The 24327-nt window shown below is 38.9% G+C and overlaps 2 protein-coding genes across 2 annotated transcripts in view; one reads left to right on the forward strand and one right to left on the reverse strand.

The window, feature by feature from the left end:
* Positions 1-6924: 6924 nt before the first annotated feature.
* On the reverse strand, positions 6925-8366 carry LOC137407295 (uncharacterized). The gene is made up of 2 exons (XM_068093901.1): positions 8362-8366; positions 6925-7414 (listed from the first exon to the last, which is right to left on the reverse strand). The coding sequence occupies exons 1-2, from the start codon at positions 8364-8366 to the stop codon at positions 6925-6927; spliced, it is 495 nt and encodes a 164-aa protein (XP_067950002.1).
* A 4894-nt stretch (positions 8367-13260) lies between these two features.
* LOC137406627 (myotubularin-related protein 2-like) overlaps positions 13261-24327 on the forward strand; it is a 40717-nt gene continuing 29650 nt past the window's right edge. The window contains exons 1-6 of the mRNA XM_068093239.1: positions 13261-13893; positions 15315-15403; positions 17248-17375; positions 17455-17539; positions 17980-18147; positions 21269-21343. Of these exons, the coding sequence (XP_067949340.1) occupies positions 13713-13893; positions 15315-15403; positions 17248-17375; positions 17455-17539; positions 17980-18147; positions 21269-21343 (726 nt within the window). The 5' untranslated portion in view covers positions 13261-13712. The remainder of the gene's footprint in view (positions 13894-15314; positions 15404-17247; positions 17376-17454; positions 17540-17979; positions 18148-21268; positions 21344-24327) is intronic.

The following is a 24327-nucleotide window of genomic DNA, read 5'->3' on the forward strand; positions in this document are numbered from 1 at the left end:
GGCATGGTCAGGGCGTATCTCAAATCTCCGTCCATATAGTTGCGGATAGAAATGTTTCAGGGCCTTCACAATAGCCAGTAGCTCCAGCTGCGTCACACAATAGTTTGCTTCTTCCGGTGAGTGCATTTTAGAATAGCATGCAATCACTCTCTCTTGACCATCTTGTTCTTGTGACAGGACCGCTCTGAAAGCCACTTGGCTAGCATCTGTATCTAGAATGAATGGTTTCGAGTAGTCCAGATAGGCCAGCACCGGCACAGTTATCAGATGATTCTTGAGAGTCTGAAAGGCATGCTGACACTTGTTGTCCCAGCGGAATTCTGATCAGGTAGAACACAACTGGCTGAGCGGTCGAGATAGCTCCGCATAGTTTGCAATGAACCTGCGGTAATACCTGCAAGTGCCCAGAAAGGCCCTGACATCAGACTTATGCTTGGGCAAGGTCCATTCACTAACAGTTTCAATTTTGGTCGCATCTGTTTCTACCCCATCGGCGCTAACCACATGCCCCAGGTAATGCACCCTCTCCCTGAAAAGCGTGCATTTAGATGGCTTCAGTTTTAATCCGGCCGCCTTGAGTCTGTGAAAGACTTCTTCTAAGCGTTCTAGGTGAGTGTCAAAATTGGCAGAGAACACAATTATGTCGTTTAGGTAGACCAACAGTGTGCGCCAATGCAAGTTCAGTAGAACTGTTTTTAATAACTGTTTGAAAGTAGATGGTGCTGAGGTTAGGCCGAAAGAAAAGACTTGCCACTTCTAAAGACCGGATCTAGTAGTAAAAGCGGCAGCTTCCTTGGCAGAACTTTCTAGCTCCACTTGCCAATAGCCACTGGCAAGATCTAGAGTGCTGAACCACTTGCTACCACCTAAGGCATCCAAGCTATCATCAATTCTAAGAAGTGGTATGCATCCTTGGTGGTGAGTTCATTCAGCTTACGGTAGTCTACACAGAAATGCCAGCTGCCGTCTTTCTTTTCTACCAACACAACTGGAGAGCTCCAAGCGCCATGGCCCTCTTTGACTAAGCCATGTTCCTTGAGCTCTTGCACTTGCTTCTCTATTTCTGCCTCTTGAACAAGGCCATGTCAGTAAGGCTTTGTTTGGTGGGTCGTGCATCTCTAACCAAAAGAATGGTATGCTGGACAACAGCTGTCCTTCCAAGATCATACTTGCCTGTACTGAAAATTGACTGATTTTTCTGCAGTAACTCCGTTGCCCTTTTTACTTGGTCATTGTCCAACCTATGGCACCATTGTTGAAAAGCATTCTCAAGGTTTTCTGGAAGCGTTTCATTGGTCATCCCCATGTTTGGGTTATCTTCCACCGCCCCGACCATAGAACAGCTGGCAATGACCTGTCCCGACTTCTGCTCTATTTTCGCATCTGAATAGTTCATTATGCGTATACAGACATTTTGATTTTTTGGTTGATGTATGGACGAGGCCACTACTAGCCCTGGCAGCCCGCCAGTGTGCTCTATACATGCTGCCCCATGCCTCCAAACGCGATTCAACCTAACTTGAACGAGCTTCTCACTACAGGGTGGCATGGATGTAGTGTATTTGGCCTGGACTTTGAACTGCAAGGGCTCTCCGTTGGCAGCGCAGCAATCAATCTTCTGTCCTTGGCAGACGAGCTAATTGTTCTTAAAATCAATCTAGCAGTTAAAGTTCTTGAAGAAGTCAAAACCCAGCAGGATATGGGTATCTATTTCGGCAATGATAAAGTTCGTTACAAATACTTCATTGCCTATCTTTAATGTGACTTTCGTTGTCCCTTCCAATGGAATTCGTTGGCCATCTGCAAGCACACCCTGGCCTTCAATTAGTAGGGGGTGGGTGAAGGAAGAGGGAGGTAGCTGCTGTAGAACTCTTTTAGGAATTATGGATCGGGAACAACCACTATGGAGAAGAAGCGTAAATTTGGTCTTTCCTACCTGAGCCCGAACATAATATTATGTGGCCTCGGAAGGTTAACAGAAACTAACTAGTGTGTCACCCCTTAGGTTTGGTTCAGCTCATCCGGAGTCTATGACTGCTTAACTGATTCGTTTCCCACCTTCTTTTGTCTGCAGTAACGAGCAATATGTCCTAAACCCTGGCAATTGTAGCAGTGTATGTCCTTGGTGGTTTGAGGCTTTCGGTTGGCCGCCAGTCCATTTAACAGCTCACGCTGAGAGGTTGCCAACTGCCTTTGCAATTCCACCAATTTCTGGGTTAGTTCCATTTGCATGGAAGCAAATTTATCCAGCATTTCCTTCTGAGAGTTGTGAAACTCTTCAGCCTGCAGCTCTATTTGCTTTTTTAGATCTTGGACATCCTCTGTCTCTAACCAGTAGATCCCTACATCAGCAGTCGTCATTGAGTGATTTATGGATGATATCTACTGTCTCTGCAAGAGAACTTGGTGGTGACAACCGTAATGTCCTTGCCAATTGTGGCATTGTTGAAACTGCACACAAAACTTCCTGTTTCGCTTGATGATCTTGTTGATCGGTCGTTAAATTTGGCTATGCCTTTTTCACCAATGTCATTACTTTTTCCCCAAATTTATGAACGCTCTCTTTAGGTTTTAACTTCAACCCCCCCAAAAGAGTATTTGCCATATATGTAGTGAGTCCATACTGCAATCTTAGCTTATCGTACACTTTCTCACATAAATCACCAGTAGTTCCCATTGTAGCAGGGCCCTTTAGGGATAGCTGCAAAAGTAGCTTCTTCTCAGCATCACTTCATCTGTTATGTTTAGCAATGGCTTCATAGCTAGTGATGAATGTGTCTACATCTTCTGTTCCATCAAATGTGGGTGCGGGATGGGATGATGTGGTGGGACAGCTGCCGTAGTGTGCCGTGGCCATAATTCCTCCTCACCACCACTGTAATGGTCACAACACCCCCTTTCCTTTTCTAACCTCTCTTTCTCTAATCTTTCATTTTCTAACCTTGTCTGTTGTCGAGTGCGTGTAGACATTTTGGGTTTGTCTAGATTGCTCTAGCAGAAATAATCCCACTGCTGCCACCAGTGAAGTAAATTCTACTCGACAAGGATAGACAACTCCCAACTCAAGAGCGAGTTCACGCAAAATCGATGAGTTGATAAACAGACTCGTGGGTGAGCCGATAAACAGACTCTTGGGTGAGCCGATAAACAGACTCGAGAGTGAGCCAATAAACAGATTCGATGGTGTCTTTTCTCAACTATTACACTCTAGTAAGCCAAGTGCAATAATTCTTGATGTTCGGTCAATAGCACTTATAGTGAATGCAGCTATGATACGCTGGCTAATATCACAATGCTAAAGTCAGAAACAGTGACAAGAATTTTATACACTATTTGCTTTAGAAAATCAAGCAAAGCTATTGTAAAGAACGCAGTATCTTTATTGGTGCTATATCTCACAGTACCAAGCAGTAACACAACAGCAATGACAAAACTGAAAGGTTATATAGTAAACCAAATGAAAAATCTACAGTTGATTGGCTGCACAACAATTAGGTCAACCGTTGCCACAATAAAATATTTCGAATACAAAAACGATAGTATTTGTCACTAACTAATCACTCAATACAAGTATTAATAATTTTTTTTGAGTATTTATAAAGTAACATGCAAATCTTAAAACAATATGGTAATAAATGGTTAACATGAAAATTTGCTAATATAAAACATACTTAAAATATTATACTACAACAAACATGTATTAAACGAACGCATTATAATTGACTGCTCAGATTTGAATAAATGGCGATAAATTCAGAAAAATCTATTACGCACGCAAACAGTCTGTAAATATGAGTACCGACTGATAGTCACTTCATTAGTTTCCCTCTCCCACTTCAGCTCTCCTCAGGGCCACCATTCTATCTAAAAAGCTCTGTCCCGTGGTGACAATGGTGGGAATTCCGTGTCATAATTACCACCAATCGTTTTTATTACAAGTCGACCTGCAACATGTCAACAGTATATCAACCTGTCATACAACAGCCTGCTACAATTGATTTACTGCAAGACAAGGAGGAAAGTTACAGGTCACTTGTGTTGCTGGAAAACGCTCTATATACTCACCGAGCTAGACTACCAGCCAAATAAATACCAAGTGGCTAAAACATTGTGTAGGCGTTGAAGCAGTTAAAATCATTGAGCTAAGTCCACAACATGAGGAAGATTAGTGTAAAGTGGACAATATTCTTAAAATCTTACATGTATACTGTACCAGAAAATGTAATGACATACACGATCGATATCTATTCAACTCTACATCACAGACTGAGGGACAGTCATTTGAGGCATTTTATCTTGAGAAATGCCAATTTGGTTATGTAGAATCAAAACTCATTTGCAACAGGATTGTTCTAGGCATTTGCGAAAACTACTAGGAAAAAGCTGATAGCCTTCAAGAATAATCTTACACTGGAAGAGGCCGCGAAAATCTGCAGATCACAACAAATGGCTGCCAAGGCGATGAAAGATATTAGGTCACAAGCACTCACCATTGACTTGTTGACTAAACCAGTCAAAGCCGTCTCCAGGTCATCACGGCGACAAATACCAGCCCGTGTAGGTAAATCAAGTACTGGCAACACGTCAGGCACACGTGGCTACTGTAGAGGAATAACACATTCAAGGTCTCAGTGCCCAGCCCAATCAAATAGGTGCAAAAAATGCAACAAAGTTGGCCACTGGGGAAAGGCTTGCAGATAAGCAAACTATTCCAGGCGAGTTAATTTGGCTGAAACCGAGTCAGAAACAATCTCTGTTATGCGAGGACCTCAAGATCGATAGTGACCACAACCATCCAGGATGGTCAGCTACTATAGAATTCGATAAGACACCAGCCAAATTCAAGAATATCAAAAAGAATATCCAAACTTAGTAATAGTAATACAGTAATAATAGAAAACCAATGCACAATTTTGTTTACATTTCAAAACGTCATAGCTAACAATATCAAGAAGTATCAAGAATAATATCCAAACTTATAATTAAATATCGTAATCTCATAAGAATCGTTAGAAAAAATATCATTACCTTTACTTACACTGCGTTGGACATCAGTTAAAATACCCAATGATATACAGCCCCCCATGGGGGCTGTATATCATTGGAATACTCAAGTACTCGAATGTTTCTAAAAAGTCAGATACTTTGAAATCGGCAAAGATGAAACGATTTCAGTACTCCTACGTTAGTGACAGAAACTGTCGACAATGCCATAGACTGGTGAAATGAGCACGTTATTTTTTCGCAAAATGCGCACGACTTAATCGTTCTATTCTCTGTCGCCCGCCGTTTCTATTTCCGGTCTTAACTTTTATTAAACCAAGCTTTTTAAGCGTTTTGTGACGATTTTCGTCCTAATAAATCTGTTTTTTTTGTGTATAATCCGATTAGATGGGTAAGTTTTTAGAGAATTTCGATAATTTACAAAGACTTGGTAATATATTTAAATAGGCCTATATGTGTTTTGTATCGTTATTATACCTTAACTAATCTACAAAACGATGGTTAAATGTGTTGATGAAATTTTAATAGAAGAGTTCGTCTCATTGTTGATGAATAATTTTCGTAAGTTGTGTGCACATGCATTTATCATAAAAACTCCCTAACTTCGCATCCGCTCGTTTGGTCGTGGGATAAATAAATTGCACCAACATGCGAGTAAATTAAAATACAAGCTCAGTCTCGGAACGCATTAAGCCCGTAAGTCGAAGTATGACTGTAGTTGATTCTTTCAGCAAGATTCAACAAGGTTGTAATATGTCTTGTACTGTGCACAAGAATGAATATAACCATACATGCAGAAGTATTTATATTCTAGAGGGCGGGCCATAACAAGTTCAATAGGGTAAACAGGTTGGCTAGTTATATAAGAGTTACAATGAAAACAGGCTACACCCCCAACACGCGATTAAGGTGTATAATAGCTACACCTATTATACACATACAATGATTACTTGATTACGCACACGAAAAAAATAATAAAGGATATAAATAGTTTATTGTTTGTACCGGCCCACACGAAGAAAAATTACAACTGAAAAAAGTTTATTTTTGGTTTTGCAGATTTGATAATTCTGTGCAGAGATAATCATTCTAGGACAAAGATGCTCACCTCAAACTGTCTGTACCAAAGAAATCGTTCATATACAATTAGCAACTGAGCAAATTTGTGTATGAACCTGCCTATGAGTTTAATGTGCAACTTTGTTCTTTAGCAAAATCTAGTAGTTGTCTTCCCTTTTTAGGACACCGATATCAGAGTCCAATTTGATCATGTGAATAATCTTTCTATTCAACTGTAACATGCTTCTTTAGAGGTTTTAATTCCAAATGTTTTTGCGATCTTCAAGTGTCAGATGTCACTAATGTATATCCTACATGCTTATGTTCCACACTCAAAAATACGAACTATACGTTCTGCTATAATAAACTCTGAGGGTCCGAGCAGCCTATATACCTCATTCACTGATACATTTATATGCTTCCTCAACTTGGTTAGCCCAAGTGCCACCCAAGTTTGGGTAGACATTACCACCCATGAGCTTGGTGTCTGGAGCTTGAGTGCCACCCAAGCTTGGGTAGACATTACCACCCATGAACTTGATGCCTGGAGCTTGAGTGCCACCCAAGCTTGGGTAGATACTTCCACCCACTTGGCAAGTGGGTGGTAATTGGCAAGTGGATACAGCAATGCCAGTAGTCTGGCCATTGTTGGCTTCAAAAAGTGCAACACTGTAAGGAAATACATATGTTATGATAACACACACACGCAGCTCATCGCGATTTACTATAAATCCAAAAAAAAATTCTACAAGGTTTAAAATGATTGCTTCATGTGATCTTAGTTTAAACTCTGTAGAATTCTTTAGAATTCTCATGGCGAAATTGTATTAAAAGCTTTCTTATTGTAAATAGCTTTTACGGTTAGCGCAAGAGAGCTGGTGATGGCAAGAGAGCCGGTGATGGCAAGAGAGCCGGTGATGGCAAGAGAGCCGGTGATGGCAAGAGAGCCGGTGATGGCAAGAGAGCCGATGATGGCAAGAGGCCGGTGATGGCAAGAGAGCCGGTGATGGCAAAAGAGCTGGTGATGGCAAGAGAGCTGGTGATGGCAAAAGAGCCGGTGATGGCAAGAGAGCCGGTGATGGCAAGAGAGCCGGTGATGGCAAGAGAGCTGGTGATGGCAAGAGAGCTGGTGATGCGAAGAGAGCTGGTGATGGCAAGAGAGCTGGTGATGGCAAGAGAGCTGGTGATGGCAAGAGAGCTGGTGATGGCAAGAGAGCTGGTGGCAAGAGAGCTGGTGATGGCAAGAGAGCTGGTGATGGCAAGAGAGCTGGTGATGGCAAGAGAGCTGGTGGCAAGAGAGCTGGTGATGGCAAGAGAGCTGGTGGCAAGAGAGCTGGTGATGGCAAGAGAGCTGGTGATGCGAAGAGTTTTAAAAGAGACTAGGAGCTCTAATTAAGTAGCTGGAAAGACACCTTTACACATATTTTCTCATATCCTATCTGAAGGATGAAGTCATTTATAAACATTTAACGATGACTGCTGGAAAAGGTTTGCAGTAAACTTTCAAGGACAGACGTTTTGTAATATATTGTAATATATGAGACACTTGTGCTCATACATGAATTTGTGATATTTTGAAAAATGACTGGGAGCCCGTTGCATTTCATGTCCTGTTAATATGAGCATTATGTTAGATGAACTCACACATTTATGATGCAGCAGTCAGAAATTATAACGTCAATATGTGTGAAAAATATTGCTCTTTTGGCTGTTGCATTTTACTTTATATGACAAGTCGTACCTAAGACTTGCAGTGCTTTCCGTCCAGTAATTGTAGGGAGTTCAGTCTAATTTACGCCAAAGTTCTATATTCTGCACACCTTATGCTCCAAGTCCCTATGTTTTGCAAGGCTCGGTGCAACCGCTTAATTTTGTTTTTCCGCAAAATTGAACGGTTTCGAAAAAGACAGACAACTCCAAAAATGATCGTGTTTTAATTTCAAACCATCGCTGAAAAAAAAAAATTGGGTTAGAAAATACAACGAATCACTAAAAATCAGTAAAAATTATACACAAAATATTAATTAACACAGCAAGTATAATCTTGTTCAGACTCATTCATCATTTTAAAACAATATAAATAAATTCATCAATGCCTTATACCTTTTCTTTAATGTAAGTATTACATACAAAATACAAAACATTTACGTAAGCCTACATTCTTTACTATAAACAATCATAAAATGTATGTTCTTTACTCTATGATAATATTAATATAATCCTGTAGGCCTGCCATGTTTTCACAATACATTTATGGTATTATACATTATATATAACCAGAACGCCTATGCTCCTTACTCCATATTTCACGTTACAACCGCTTGGGCTTATGTTCCTCACTTGATATTGCGCAATATACTTGCTAGGTAGGGCGTATGTTCCTCACTTTATATTGCGCAATATACTTGCTAGGTAGGGCGTATGTTCCTCACTTTATATTGCGCAATATACTTGCTAGGTAGGGCGTATGTTCCTCACTTTATATTGCGCAATATACTTGCTAGGTAAAGCGCATGTTCTTTACAAAAATTATATTATAAGTATAATCACAGGACCTATGCTCTTCACTATATTATCCCAGCCTGCTCTCTCAATGACATCTGATCCATTAATTAATGCTTTCTTATGTTTTATTGTTGTAACAGCTTAAAGAGCTCAGTGGCAGTGACAGATGCCATGAAACTTTTTTAGCCATGGAGATGTTTTTACTTATTTTAATGAAACATTTACATAAATAAACGGAAAAAAGCCAATCATAGTGTGGAATGTTTATTTTCAAAATATAAGCACAAAGATTAACAACTGTGTAGGAGGTAAATATTAACAGATTAATTTTCGAAGGTGTTGTTTACCACATGTGATGCCACTATCGTATGTCATACAGTTGTTTACAACATGTGATGTCATTATTGTATGTCACACAGCTGTTTATCACACATGATGTCATTATTGTATGTCATACAGTTGTTTACCACATGTGATGTCATTATTGTATGTCACACAGTTGTTTACCACATGTGATGTCATTATTGAATGTCACACAGTTGTTTATCACACATGATGTCATTATTGTATGTCACGCAATTGTTTACCACATGTGATGTCATTATTGTATGTCACACAGTTGTTTACCACATGTGATGTAATTATTGTATGTCACGCAGTTGTTTACCACATGTGATGTCATTATTGTATGTCACACAGTTGTTTACCACATGTGATGTAATTATTGTATGTCACACATTTTTTTACCACATGTGATGTCATTATTGTATGTCATACAGTTGTTTACCACATATGATGTCATCATTGTATGTCACACAGTTGTTTACCACATGTGATGTCATTATTGTATGTCATACAGTTGTTTACCACATATGATGTCATCATTGTATGTCACACAGTTGTTTACCACATGTGATGTCATTATTGTATGTCACACAGTTGTTTACCACATGTGATGTCATTATTGTATGTCATACAGTTGTTTACCACATATGATGTCATTATTGTATGTCATACAGTTGTTTACCACATATGATGTCATTATTGTATGTCACACAGTTGTTTATCACATGTGATGTCATTATTGTATGTCATACAGTTGTTTACCACATATGATGTCATTATTGTATGTCACACAGTTGTTTATCACATGTGATGGCATTATTGTATGTCATACAGTTGTTTACCACATATGACGTCATTATTGTATGTCATACAGTTGTTTACCACATGTGATGTCATTATTGTATGTCATTATTGTATGTCATACAGTTGTTTACCACATGTGATGTCATTATTGTACGCCATGCAGCAATCACTGTATTTTATTATAGCAAGGAAAACTAATAGTTGATTTTGGAGAAATTTTGTCACATCAAACAGTTTTTCTTAAATAGTTTTTGTTGAATGTCGGATGTTTGTCTACCTTTGTTACAAATTCTAAAAAATGCAACGCACAATGATATATAAATGTTGTTAATGATTTTCTCTCAAAAGCTCATTTTATAGTTGCGTGGAATATAAAAAGTGAAGCCTCAACTGTAACCTCTACAATTACTCAAAGCGTTAGTAAAATTTAAATAATAACAGGCCTCAAGTTTTTCAATGTCTTTATAGGTTTGACACAGTCCAGCAGACACAGTCCAGCAGACACAGTCCAGCAGACACAGTCCAGCAGACACAGTCCAGCAGACACAGTCCAGCAGACACAGTCCAGCAGACACAGTCCAGCAGACACAGTCCAGCAGACACAGTCCAGCAGACACAGTCCAGCAGACACAGTCCAGCAGACACAGTCCAGCAGACACAGTCCAGCAGACACAGTCCAGCAGACACAGTCCAGCAGACACAGTCCAGCAGACACAGTCCAGCAGACACAGTCCAGCAAACACAGTCCAGTTGAGACTCTATGTTGCTATACAGTCTCAGTCATACTCTCCTTTGCCGTTGAGACTACATGCAATGCATCAAAAAAGCTGGCTCTGCTTCGAAAATATTTATAATCTGCTGAAAAAGGATCGTATCAGCAAAATATCATTCCGTATCCACAAACCAATGCGAACAGTCTTGCAGATGGAACAAAAGGAAGAAGACGACTTGATCATGTGATTAGAGAACTACAATAGCTGTTAAATGTTATGCAATATGAAAACGTTATGCAATGTTATGAAAATAGATCAAGAAGAAGCTTTTGGCAGACTAAAAGAACTAGCTACAGCAGATATGACAATACAGCATTTCAAGGTGAATAAACCAGTGCCTATGCGAACTAATACCAGTATAGATGGCCTAGGAAATGAGCTCTTTCATTAAGACAAACCAATAGCCTTTGCACTACAAAGTTTTACTGATAACAAAAATTTCCCCCCCTTATTGAGTTGTAGCTGCTGGCAATAGTGTATGCCATGCAGAGATTTGACCAACACGTATTTGGTAATCTTGATGTTACTATCCACACCAGTCATCAGCCTTTGATACCATTTTTCAGTAAGTATCTTTTCAAAGTGCCTCGAAGATTGCAGTTCATGCTTTTGGCATTACGATGCTAACTATCCAAAGTAATTTACAAGTCAAAACCTGAACAGATTACAGCAGACATGCTATCAAAATGTTCTGTAGACAGACCGTGTGGCAAGGAATTCACAAACACTAGACTTTTCAAATTAAACTCTTTATATTTGACCTCAACTCCTATGATTCTAAAAAAGATGCATCGGTTTCTGCAACAATATATCAGCAGACCAAACAAGCTACCGTGGATGATTCAGAGTTACAAAAAGAGTCTACTCATCACAAAAAAATGGCCGGCATCTCACAAAGACTTGGATGCTAATCTGAAATTGTATTATTGCCTCCGCGAACAGTTAGCCATACTAGATGAAGTAGTTTACAAAGGAATGAACAGTGTTGAGTTTGCTTTATCATCTTATTCTATTTAGACTATGTTCAGTTTGTGCACTTTTGCTTAGCTTGTAGAAACTATTTTGATTATAACTGGTTCAGGTACTAGTGAAGGTGTTAAGCTATTGACAATATTAAGCTATTGGAGAGAGGCTCCACAGGCAGAGGAGGAGAGATCCACAGGCACAGAAAAGCGCCTCAGCAGGCAGGGGAAAAAAGGACGCTTCAGCAGCCCTTGAAAAAGTGGCTAAGTCATTGAAGTTGTTCTCTTCTATAGATATTTCTATTTGCCTGCGAGAAAGTGTTTAGGCACTCAGGTTCTGTTCTTCATGTTGTAGACTGTAGAAGGTAGCAATTGAGTGAACTTGTCTAAGTACTTCATGAGAGTGTAATGGTTAGAAATTATTGTTAAATCCAGTGGTTCTGGTCATATCTGGTAACGATTTAATTTCTTTTAGTTGTTTTCTGGCAGGCCAATTGATGTCTGGATTGCCTTACAGAAGGTTTCATGGGTTGCCTCCACAGAAGGTTTCTAATCTGCTTGTAGATGGGTATATGACGACTGTTTTTCAGATGGTTCTCTGATGTATTAAGTAGCATGGTCATTGTAATATTGCATATATATTGGTAGTTTAGGCGTTTTTCCATTATGCTATCGGCTTTTGCTAATACTTCTATACAACAACATACTGTATTTTTGTTATGCTATAGATACATTCTCTGGCTTAAAGTATAAGTATGGAACAGAGTTTACATATACAACTAAAAAGAACCCTCTATCCCATCAAGCTTGATTAACTGCACTCAAACGTTATCATAACATTAATCCTAACATTTATTTTGTACAATTGTGTCATTTATTGAAAATCATTCGGCTTAAGGTATAAACACACTAGGCGATTTTATCGCGAGCGTCATGAGGAGGGCGGAGATATCGCTAGCGTGTGCATAAACACACTTGAGCGATTCACTAGCAAGCGATATAATGGGCACGCCCACAAACTGCCAATAAAATTCCGTGTCATTAGTTTCTTCGGAGTTGTTAATAAATTTAGGCCAGTCAATACGGCGCCGTCTAGGCGACAACGTAAACAACTTACGCATTTGTTATTAAACCTATCTCACTTTCACGGATTGTACACTGCCTACACTACAAGGAGACATAAGAAAAACGATTATTGCATTTTTAACTGTAATGTTTTTCACAATTTTTATACATATTTTATTTTGTAGTGGTTTTTTATATTTAGGCCTAATGTATTAAATATTTACCGTTCTCAAGATGGTCAACCTGCGCAACGATTGACTCCAAATGTTGGTTTTCAACTTAGATTTTTGTAATTTTTGTTTGTTATGATGCACATGACTGGGAGTGCTATTATTAAATTTATGAACAACTCAGTGCTCGTTCTGAAGATGTTTCAATATTAACAAAATAGCAAATTGTCGCTGCTGTGCGTTGGTGAACATCGATAAGAAATAATTACCCGCCATAAAATTGCATTCTGGTAAAATCCAACCAATCAAAATGCACCTCACGGGCGATAAAGTTGTGTAGAGAAAAGTCTAGCGTTATCGCTCTGCATGAGCACGCTGAGTGAATTCCAGCGCAGATTAGCGCCACGCAGCGCGATATCGCTCTAAATATCGCCTAGTGTGTTTATACCTTTAGACAAGCACATTTATCACATCTTCGCGTGAATAACATCGGCATATTTTGCGCGTTGCGGCGAAACGTTTGTCCCTTTTACGTCCACAATGTCTAGACAGCAATCAATTTGGAGCTGTCGCGATATTTATGGAGCGCTTGTCTTCAAAAACACGACTGTCTCAGATGACTTCCCCGTAGCAAGTATTGTATTAATATGTTTCTGCCTGGCTAAAGTCGCCAAATTTCTGACACAAGGAGTTTCTTTTTTTATATAGAAAACTAGCTCGTTGTATACTTATTAATAGATGTACGATACATGAACTATTACATTTATGTTAGATTTTTCTATCTGAATACTAGCATTCGGGAGTCGTGGTTCTCTGCAGCCGTAAACGTGGACTGATTGTGACGACTTCAAATTATTATATCATCGGCGCACTTTTTATCAAGCGGAAACTACGGTAGCAAATGAAAGCGGAGAATGCGACGTGAAACGGAGCGTACGAAACGCAATACTGCTAACGCTGCACTACACAATGCTGCACTAACATAATATTTAAAAATAACTAGTAACATTTCAACTCAACAAACAATGGCTCACCGGAATCGTGAGTCTTCTCCAGTTTCAGATTCCAAAACATCTGCTCATTCAGAGCGGTACACAAGTGACAGTGACGATAGTGACACATCGGAAGCCGAGGAGGATTTTCAATATCATCGTAACCCTTTGCCTGGTGAAGTTGATATACCCATAGGAAAGGAGAGTCATGCAGGTGAATGATGTTACTGAATTTACATGAATTGCTCGTGAGTTAGGTCGTCTTGCTTTTTGATTGTTTTGAAATCTGATTCAAAGAAACCTTCGCTTTAAGAAGCAGGGGCAGTAGTAGTGAGCTTCAGGAATTTGCTATGAAGAAAAGTTTGCAAAAGGAGAAATTTGAAATGACTAGAGAACATGATATGCATGAAAGCAGAAAACCTGGTCAGAAAGTATTATCAGTTATAGACAGTCTCTTATGCTCGCATGAACATTGGCAACCCTGTACAAAAATGGTAAATTGCAGTCATCAGCAGCTGAGACCACGCTGCACGTTGAGCTATCACACCATCATACCTGCCAACTCTCACACATTGGGCGTGAGACTCACGCAATCACCCCAAAGAAAAAATGAAAATGCGTGAGATTTTTGCCCCAATTTCCACATTTAAATATACTATCATTGATAAATCAATTGCCCCAAAACCAAATCTCACGCATTGCCCCACTCTTGGGTTGGCAGGTCTGCATATCATGTACAACAAAAACTTCAGGCAAAATGACAACCCAAAACTAAATAGCTTTTCTATGACCCATCGAATGACAACTAATCAAAATGATATTTTCCATCTGAACATTCTTTCTATTAATTTGATATGCGGTGTCCTTATGTACAATATAATTTTTATATATTTTTTGTCACTTCCCACATAATAAAAAAATGATATCTCGAGTCAAAACACATATAGCCTACCACCACTGACCTACTAACTCATTTGAGTGTCTGTGAGTACTCACAAGATTTTGTAGCGTTTCTTTCTAATAAGTTTGCGATTTTAATTGATATTGAAATAAGTTGTGACAGTGTTAAAGTACATTCATGTTACAAAAAGTTTTTAGATAGGTTTAGAGTTTGTTTTTGGCAGCAGTTAAAATCTTGTTTGGTTGCTGCTAGTATTTGTTGACAGACTTTTTAGTAGATGCATTCTTTGAGGCATAAATGTCATAAGAAAATCTTTTATTAAAGGGTCAGACAGATAGTTGTGGTGTTGCTCATTTTTATGCCTTAAATGATGAATCATTGAAGCATGATAATGCGCTGCTTGAGCCATTAATTATCAATAAATATTAATTACTAATAACTGTTGTGTCAAACTAATATTTTAAGTAATTTATGGTAATCATTCATGTAGCTGTACATTGACTAAAAGAATAACGAATATAATAGCATCTCAGTTCTTGACTACTTTAGCGGTTTTCTGGAAAAAATGACTTTACTTAATTTGCCCTTTATATGATGGTACAAATAAAATTTTGTTTTATTTTTCTTGAAACATACTCATCGATGGTTACATTTTCAGTATGTGGGTCTCATACAACAAAGATCACTTTGGTAAAGTCAATTTTATGAGGTATGATTTATGTTGGCTAATTTAGAAGTGACGTATGTTTGCCCATACCAAGGAGCTGTTCTCGGTACACTCACTCTAACCAACTACAGACTGTATTTCAAGAAAACTGCACGGGTGAGCCAATAAATTGACCTGCACTGCTTCTATTGGTTGTACTTTATGTTGCAGACATTTTCAGCCATTTGACAAGTATTTACAGGGGACTCGTTGATGTGTTGTTACAGGGGACTAATTGATGTGTTGTTACAGGGGACTGCTTGATGTGTTTCTATAGGGGACTCCTTGATGTGTTGTTACAGGGGACTAATTGATGTGTTGTTACAGGGCACTGCTAGATGTGTTGTTACCGGGGACTCCTTGATGTGTTGCTACAGGGGACTCCTTAATGTGTTGTTACAGGGGACTAATTGATGTGTTGTTACAGAGGACTCCTTGATGTGTTGTTACAGGGGACTAATTGATGTGTTGTTACAGGGGACTCCTTGATGTGTTGCTATAGGGGACTCCTTGATGTGTTATTACAGGGCACTCATTGATGTGTTGTTACAGGCCACTCCTTGATGTGCTGTTATAGGGCGCTAATTGATGTGTTGCTACAGGGGACTAATTGATGTGTTGTTACAGGGGACTAATTGATGTGTTGTTACAGGGGACTAATTGATGTGTTGTTACCGGGGACTAATTGATGTGTTGTTACAGGGAACTAATTGATGTGTTGTTACAGGGGACTAATTGATGTGTTGTTACAGGGGACTCCTTGATGTGCTGTTACAGGGGACTAATTGATGTGTTGTTACAGGGGACTCCTTGATGTGCTGTTACAGGGGACTAATTGATGTGTTGTTACAGGGGACTAATTGATGTGTTGTTACAGGGGACTAATTGATGTGTTGCTATAGGGGACTCCTTAATGTGTTGTTACAGGGGACTAATTGATGTGTTGTTACAGAGGACTCCTTGATGTGTTGTTACAGGGGACTAATTGATGTGTTGTTACAGAGGACTCCTTGATGTGTTGTTACAGGGGACTAATTGATGTGTTGTTACAGGGGACTAATTGATGTGTTGCTATAGGGGACTCCTTAATGTGTTGTTACAGGGGACTCCTTGATGTGTTGCTACAGGGGACTAATTGATGTGTTGTTACAGGGAACTAATTGATGTGTTGTTACAGGGGACTGCTTGATGTGTTTCTATAGGGGACTCCTTGATGTGTTGTTACAGGGGACTAATTGATGTGTTGTTACAGGGCATTGCTAGATGTGTTGTTACAGGGGACTGCTTGATGTGTTGCTACAGGGGACTCCTTAATGTGTTGTTACAGGGGACTAATTGATGTGTTGTTACAGAGGACTCCTTGATGTGTTGTTACAGGGGACTCCTTGATGTGTTGTTACAGGGGACTCCTTGATGTGTTGCTATAGGGGACTCCTTGATGTGTTGTTACAGAGGACTCCTTGATGTGTTGTTACCGGGGACTCCTTGATGTGTTGCTACAGGGGACTCTTTGATGTGTTTCTACAGGGGACTCTTTGATGTGTTTCTACAGGGAACTAATTGATGTGTTGTTACAGGGCACTCCTTGATGTGTTGTCACAGGGCACTAATTGATGTGTTGTCACAGGGCACTCCTTGATGTGTTATTACAGGGCACTCATTGATGTGTTGTCACAGGGCACTAATTGATGTGTTATTACAGGGCACTCATTGATGTGTTGTTACAGGGCACTCCTTGATGTGCTGTTACAGGGGACTAATTGATGTGTTGTTACAGGGGACTAATTGATGTGTTGTTACCGGGGACTAATTGATGTGTTGTTACAGGGAACTAATTTATGTGTTGTTACAGGGGACTCCTTGTTTTGTTCTTACAGGGTACTCCTTGTTGTGTTGTTACAGAGGACTCCTTGATGTGTGGTTACAGTGAACTCATTGATACCGTTGTTACTTTGTTACAGGAGACTCCACTGGTGCTAGATGTACCACTATGTGTAATAAGCAGGATAGAAAAATATGGTGGACAAACGAGCAAGGGTGAAAACTGCTATGGATTTGAGCTCTTCTGTAAAGACATTCGTAGTGTCAGGTAGGTCGATTTTGGTATGTTTTTAGCTCTGAACAATTTGCCATATATCAGGTGATTGAATTGTGGGATTTTATTTTAGATTCGCTCTCAAGCAAGAAGAGCAAACACGGAGGGATTTGATAGATAAAATTGACGCGTGGGCTTTTCCAGTATCTCATGATTTAGTAAGTGCCTTTTCTCTGTAGTGGAATGTTCTTTTTGGTAGTGACATACTCTGACTGTTCTCTGTACTCAGTTTATTACAGCCACTATTTATATTCTCTAGTGGAATGGTTCTTCCTTAGAGTGACAAACTCTGACTACTCTCTGTACTCAGTTTATTACAGCCACTATTTATATTCTCTAGTGGAATGGTTCTTCCTTAGAGTGACAAACTCTGACTACTCTCTGTACTCAGTTTATTACAGCCACTATTTATATTCTCTAGTGGAATGGTTCTTCCTTAGAGTGACAAACTCTGACTACTCTCTGTACTCAGTTTACTACAACCACTATTTATATTCTCTAGTGGAATGGTTCTTCCTTAGAGTGACAAACTCTGATGACTCTCTGTACTCAGTTTACTACAGCCACTATTTATATTCTCATCTATATTTGGTTACAGCCATTATTTGCATTTGAGCACAACAGTGAGTCCTTTGGAAAGAACAATGGTTGGAATATTTATACACCGATGACGGAGTATCAAAGATTGAAAGTATTGACCAATACTCAGTGGAAACTTACAACTGCCAATGGTGACTATAAGCTGTGTCCAAGCTACCCATCTATGGTGAGCCATAATTTTCATTCTTACTCGTATGTCATCACCTGAGTCCACAGTTGGCGCTTGTATGTGCTCATTTGGGAATTATATGAAATGAATATCAAGATGAAGAACTTTACTAATTACACATTGCTGAGCTGAGTACTTATAGTGGGGTTATGGTAGTGTTAGTAGTGGTACTATTATTAGTAGTATCGTTATTTTTATGGTCAGTAGTGACGGTGATAGAAGTAACGACAAAGGTTGTCAGTCGTAGTACTTAGTAATTTGGGTAGTAATAGTTATTTATAATCTCTATATATAAAATGAAGTGTCCGTTTTTGTGTTGTCTGTGTGTGTGTCCAGTGAATAGCGATTGGTCAAATTATTCTGAAAATACTATTAATTACTATCACTCTTGCAGTACAGTGTGCTGTGAGAGATCATGGTGTGCGATGATTATATGAACATTTACTCTGAAATATGGCAAAGCGGTTGCATAGTTTAGTCTTAGAGCGCTTGGCTCCAAAGCTGTACACTGGAATATGTGGTTTTAGATTCCCTGTACCGTGTATTCTTTTTTTAACGCTCTCAGTTGGAAGGACGAACACGGCTGTTATTATGGTTAAAGCTAGCTGAATGCCCGGCGTCGCACGGATAATAAAATAATTACTCAGTGAATTTGAGTAACTAACCTCGTAAAATAGTAGGCTAGTAGTCTAAATCTTTACTAAATTAATAGTCGTGTTTGAAGCCAGTTTAATAATCATTCCATTACGCGTAATGATCAACTGTGCTGGTTAATAACTCCAAGTGCTCTAGGTATGAGTATTTTAACCAATCTAATGAATGTGATCGCAACCATCCATCGCTACAGTCGTTCAGACATCGTAGTGTCTTAGATTAGATTGCTGGTCTGCAGACCTGAATACCGTGATCAAATCCTTTGTGAAGTGTATTTTTCGTATCTAAAAGTTTAGCGCTATAATAGGAAACGTAAACGACCAATTATATATATACAGTAATACCTCGACATATGAGCCGAATGCATTTTGGGACTGAGCTCGTATATTAATTTACTCTCATATCAATGCACTATCTGCGATATAAAATATTTAAGTACAAATTAATCCGTTAGCATACTATAATAAAACACCGAAACGGAATGTTAGTATTATGGGAGAAAAACATTTTTAATTGTTGTAATTCAGTACATGTGCTAAAAAAGTAACACATACTTATTTAGTTGTTATGATCTGCAATAAAATGTAACATGACGATGTACACTAGTTAATAGAGGTTTTACTTTCGAGACAGGCGTTGTGGATAACTGAGTGAAACTTGCGAGCAATGCTTCGGGACGTTAATCCTATCCTATAATCCTTTATAACCCCTATCCCTTACATAATCCCTTACATAATCAAAGTCTTTGTATCTAACTTGAACGAATTCAGCTTACTAAACGCACATTGAAGCTAAGTTGTAATTTTTCAATAAACTTACTTTAATTTTGTCATCTTATTTTTTAATAGCTGTTTTGTGTTAGCCACATTTTGCCTCACGTTCAATGTAACTTTTAGCCAACGCTTTAAAACCTTTTTTCAAACTGATTCGAGAAAAAAGACCGAGCGATGCTGTTCTCAAAAGCGGCCTTTCGCATCCCTGACCTTATAATGACTATCGAAAACCGGCTCGTATCTCAGAGAAAGTCAGCTCGTATCTTGAGTTTGTTGCATGCTAGAGTACAGCACACCGTACAGCCAGCAGCTGTGCCTTAAGACTACTTTGAAGTATTATGGAGTACACATAATGATTACATATCTCATGGCACACCGGACAGCCAGCAGCTGCGCCCCTGGACCAGCTTGAAGTATTATGTAGTACACATAATGATGACATATCTCATGGCACATCGGACAGCCAGCAGCTGTGCCCCTGGACCACCTTGAAGTATTATGTAGTACACATAATGATTACATATCTCATAGCACATCTGACAGCCAGCAGCTGCGCCCCTGGACCACCTTGAAGTATTATGTAGTACACATAATGATGACATATCTCATGGCACATCGGACAGCCAGCAGCTGTGCCCCTGGACCACCTTGAAGTATTATGTAGTACACATAATGATTACATATCTCATAGCACATCTGACAGCCAGCAGCTGCGCCCCTGGACCACCTTGAAGTATTATGTAGTACACATAATGATTACATATCTCATGGTACACCGGACAGCCAGCAGCTGTGCCCCTGGACCACCTTGAAGCATTATGGAGTATACATAATGATTACATATCTCATAGCACACCGGACAGCCAGCAGCTGTACCCGTATACCACCTTGAAATATTATGTAGTACACATAATGATTACATATCTCATGGTACACCGGACAGCCAGCAGCTGTGCCCCTAGATCACCTTGAAGCATTATGGAGTACACATAATGATTTATTGCTGCATGATATCTTTGCATGTACATTCGATTATTTGGTCTCTAAATATATTCAATATCGCAAATTATCGAACATTGGAGTTGTCTTCTCTCGATATATAGTGTTAGGCTTTAACATAAATGATATAAAAAAATATTGGTTAATATTGGTTGAAAAACAGGAGTTGTCACCTCTTTACACTAAAAAGAATAGACAACTCTAGTTTTGCAAAATAAAAGCCGATATTCCGATAAAATATCAGCTTCGATATTCATATCGACTTGAAACTGACCAAATATAAAAACATCCACTGAAATATATTATCACTCCGAATTATATCGTGTTATCATGCAGCACTATAATGAATACATATCTTTTGGCACACCGGACAGCCAGCAGCTGAGCCCCTGGACCACCTTGAAGTATTACGGAGTACACAGAATGATTACATATTTCATGGCACACCGGACAGCCAATCTACTAGTAGTATATAACAATAGTGATATTTTAAGTGCTGTAAAATTACTATTGTTGTAATGCAACAGTAGTATGTCACTAGCTAATTACCATAGTAACTCTCAGGACTCATGACCAGTTTACTTGCTAGTATTATTAGATGTTTACAATGCTTTCATGGCTTCATGCTGTTGTAGAAACCTTTCATGTCCTGCAAGCTTTGTTGAACGTTACACTTCACATTTGTATTTTAGCTGGTAGTTCCTTCAGCTGCTACAGATGAAGAACTACATGCTGTCGCTAGGTTCCGAAGTAAGGGCAGGTTACCTGTAAGTATCTAAAATGTTTTATTTCTTAGCACAAAATAGAATGATTTATCTCTCAGTTCTTATTCTTTTGGATAACCATAAGTGATGGTGCTTCCTGTTGCTTTCGCACGCAACATAGTATTTTCATTGGTGACTGTCATGTTACTTATCAGACAACAGTTGCTTTCGCAAATAAATTTTGTTTTTCACAGGTGACTGTCTTTCACAATGTTTGAAGGTTCTTTTCCAGTCTTATTAGGTCTGTTTTTATGGCTCTAACCTATTTCAGTTACCTGTCTTCCAACCAAACCTGCCACCTTCTGCTTGCTATATACAGCTATTAGCTGCATTACCCGTCTTCGGTTATAGATTCGCGTACAGCAAGAGGTTTATTGAGAGTTGTCTTTCATACTGTAAAACAACTCCAAATATGCAGTCTACTGAAATTGTTGCTCTGATCAGACTGCATACACATATGCAGTCATACATGTCAATAATGTTGGCAGAACAATGGAAATCTGCAACGTGTTTTACAGCTAGTCTACAATGCATCAGTCTCGAACCACTCAAATCGGAGTTGTCTTATTTTTGTACAAAGAACTGATAATGGAATTGACATTGCTAGGCAAACTGAAGTTCTTCAAACTGGCAGTATCGAAATATTTTGCATGTTTTAAGAAATTTCACAAAATATTTGGCTATCACCGGCATTTATTGATTGGAGACTCCTACATGCTTGAAAGACTAATCAAGGCTCGCCAGTTCTTTGTATATAGCCTGTGTTTTGACATAGTATATACAAACAGTGTAACAGTAATGTGGTTGTGTTGATAAAATATACTATCGGTAAAATTTACATGTATAACAGCACAGACAGCATGATGTCAAGGCAGATACAGCATTAGCACCTTACAATAATCAAACAACGCCAACATGATAGCCTTTTTATGGGATACAATAAGGAAAACGAATGCATGAAAATATATGCATACAGTGTATGTACTGAAAGATATGTTAGAAAATGCTGCATGTGGATAATATGAAAGTATAGCATAACTTGAAGGACATAGCATGACATAACAATAACACAATGTTAATTCAACGCAACACTTGCGGATAGACAACATTTTTTGTTTTTCTGTTGGGTGTATGAACAAACAGTTTTCGGCTTGTGCCTACTCTTGAGCAGGCACTGTACAGCTGGTCGAGCAGCTGCTGTAGTTAGTGCATCATGGTCTTGGCGCCGATGCATTTGCTCAGTGGTTTCTACACGTCTGGCAGCTGTAGCAGCTGCTCTGAGCCGTTTGAGTCGTTACTGGCTCGGCTCAGCATTCTCTGCACTTCTAGTAGCTGCAGCATCTATTCTGGCCTGCTCGCGACGTAGCTGTGTTTGTTCAGCAGTTTCTGCTCTTCTAGCAGCTGCAGTAGCAGTTCTGTTTTGTTGTAGGGGTAGCTGTGTTTGCTCTGCAGTTGCTGCACTTCTAGCAGATGCAGTAGCTATTCGGTTTCGTTGTAGGCGTAGCTGTGTTTGCTCTGCAGTTTCTGCACTTCTAGCAGGTGCAGTAGCTATTCTGTTTTGTTGTAGGCGTAGCTGTGTTTGCTCTGCAGTTTTTGCACTTCTAGCAGCTGCAGTAGCTATTCTGGCCTGTTCTAGTTGTAGCCGTGTTTGCTCAGCAGTTTCTGCTCGTCTAGCTGCTGCTTTGCGAATTCGGTCTCTTTCTCTACGGGAATCAATCTGTTCTTGCGTTTTGGCAGTAGGCTTTTTGGGAGGCAATGTATTGCTTCAAAAGGTGAGCGTTTTAATTGGTAAAACTTCTGGTTTTTAGGTTATTTGAGGTATATTTTCAATGGGGACCGTTTCTGAAAGTGAATGAGATTGTGTGCTTTTTTGTAATATACCCTGCTCTCTTTCATTTCGCCGTCGTCTATCGCAATGCTCGGGGTACCCGTGCAAGTTCTGTAGTAGCTGTAGTTCTGTAGTACTCGTAGCTGGAAAAAAAGTAAAAGTAACTCAGCTACGGAAGGAAATGATTATGTTTACTATCACAAACAGTGGCAAATTCAACGTTTTTAACACTTTCACTGCCGTTGACGCATTTATCCGTTTTCTATGGTCTACTGCTGTAGACACATTTTTGCGACTTTCTCAGCAATTTCTAGTAACTGAATTTTATTATTCGTTGATAACATAACCAATGATCTTTAGGACTTATGGTAGTGACAGTGTTGTCTAAAGGTTTCTCTATAAAATTAGCTTAAAATTTAATCTTATATCTACGTTTGGGAATTTCCAACTTAAAAACTAACATTTTTTGTCTAAGTTTTGTAAGTGCTTCACGAGTTAGAAAACAAATAATTACTTATGTTCATGACCTTATAGCTGATTCAGATTTAGATTTTACACAGATAATTTAAATAGCAATAGTAGCACTGACTCTGATGGGGGTGAAAGTAATGGTTTTGTAAGAATAAGGAACATTGTAGAAGATGGTTTTAGCTTCGTAGCGATCGTAGCTTCACATCGCTTTATCAATGCACAAAGTATAGATACGATGAATTTTTTGCATAGCAGTGTTTGTTAACATGGTGGCAAAATAAAGTATATAACCAAAACGTTCTAGATAGAGTTTGAAATTGACAAAATATTGTATACATATAGGCAATAGCTTCAAATGCATAAGCAGTACATAGGCAGATACATAAGCAATATCGGCAAAATGGCTGAATTTGAATGAAAAGTAACTGAATTTTATTTCTCGTTGTTAACATAACCAACCATCTTTAGGACTTTTATGGTAGTGACAATGTTGTCCAAATATTTCTCTATAAAATGAGCTTAAAATTTAATTGTAAATATTTGTTTGGGAATATCCAACTTGAAAACGAACATTGTTTTGTAAGTGCCTCCGGAGTTAGAAAACAAATAATTGCTTATGTTGATGACATTATAGCCGATTTAAATTTTTGTGATTACAAAGATAATTAAAATAGCAATAGTAACACTG

This window comes from Watersipora subatra, chromosome 10, assembly GCF_963576615.1.
Source record: "Watersipora subatra chromosome 10, tzWatSuba1.1, whole genome shotgun sequence".
In the NCBI taxonomy this organism is placed as follows: Eukaryota; Metazoa; Bryozoa; class Gymnolaemata; order Cheilostomatida; family Watersiporidae; genus Watersipora; species Watersipora subatra.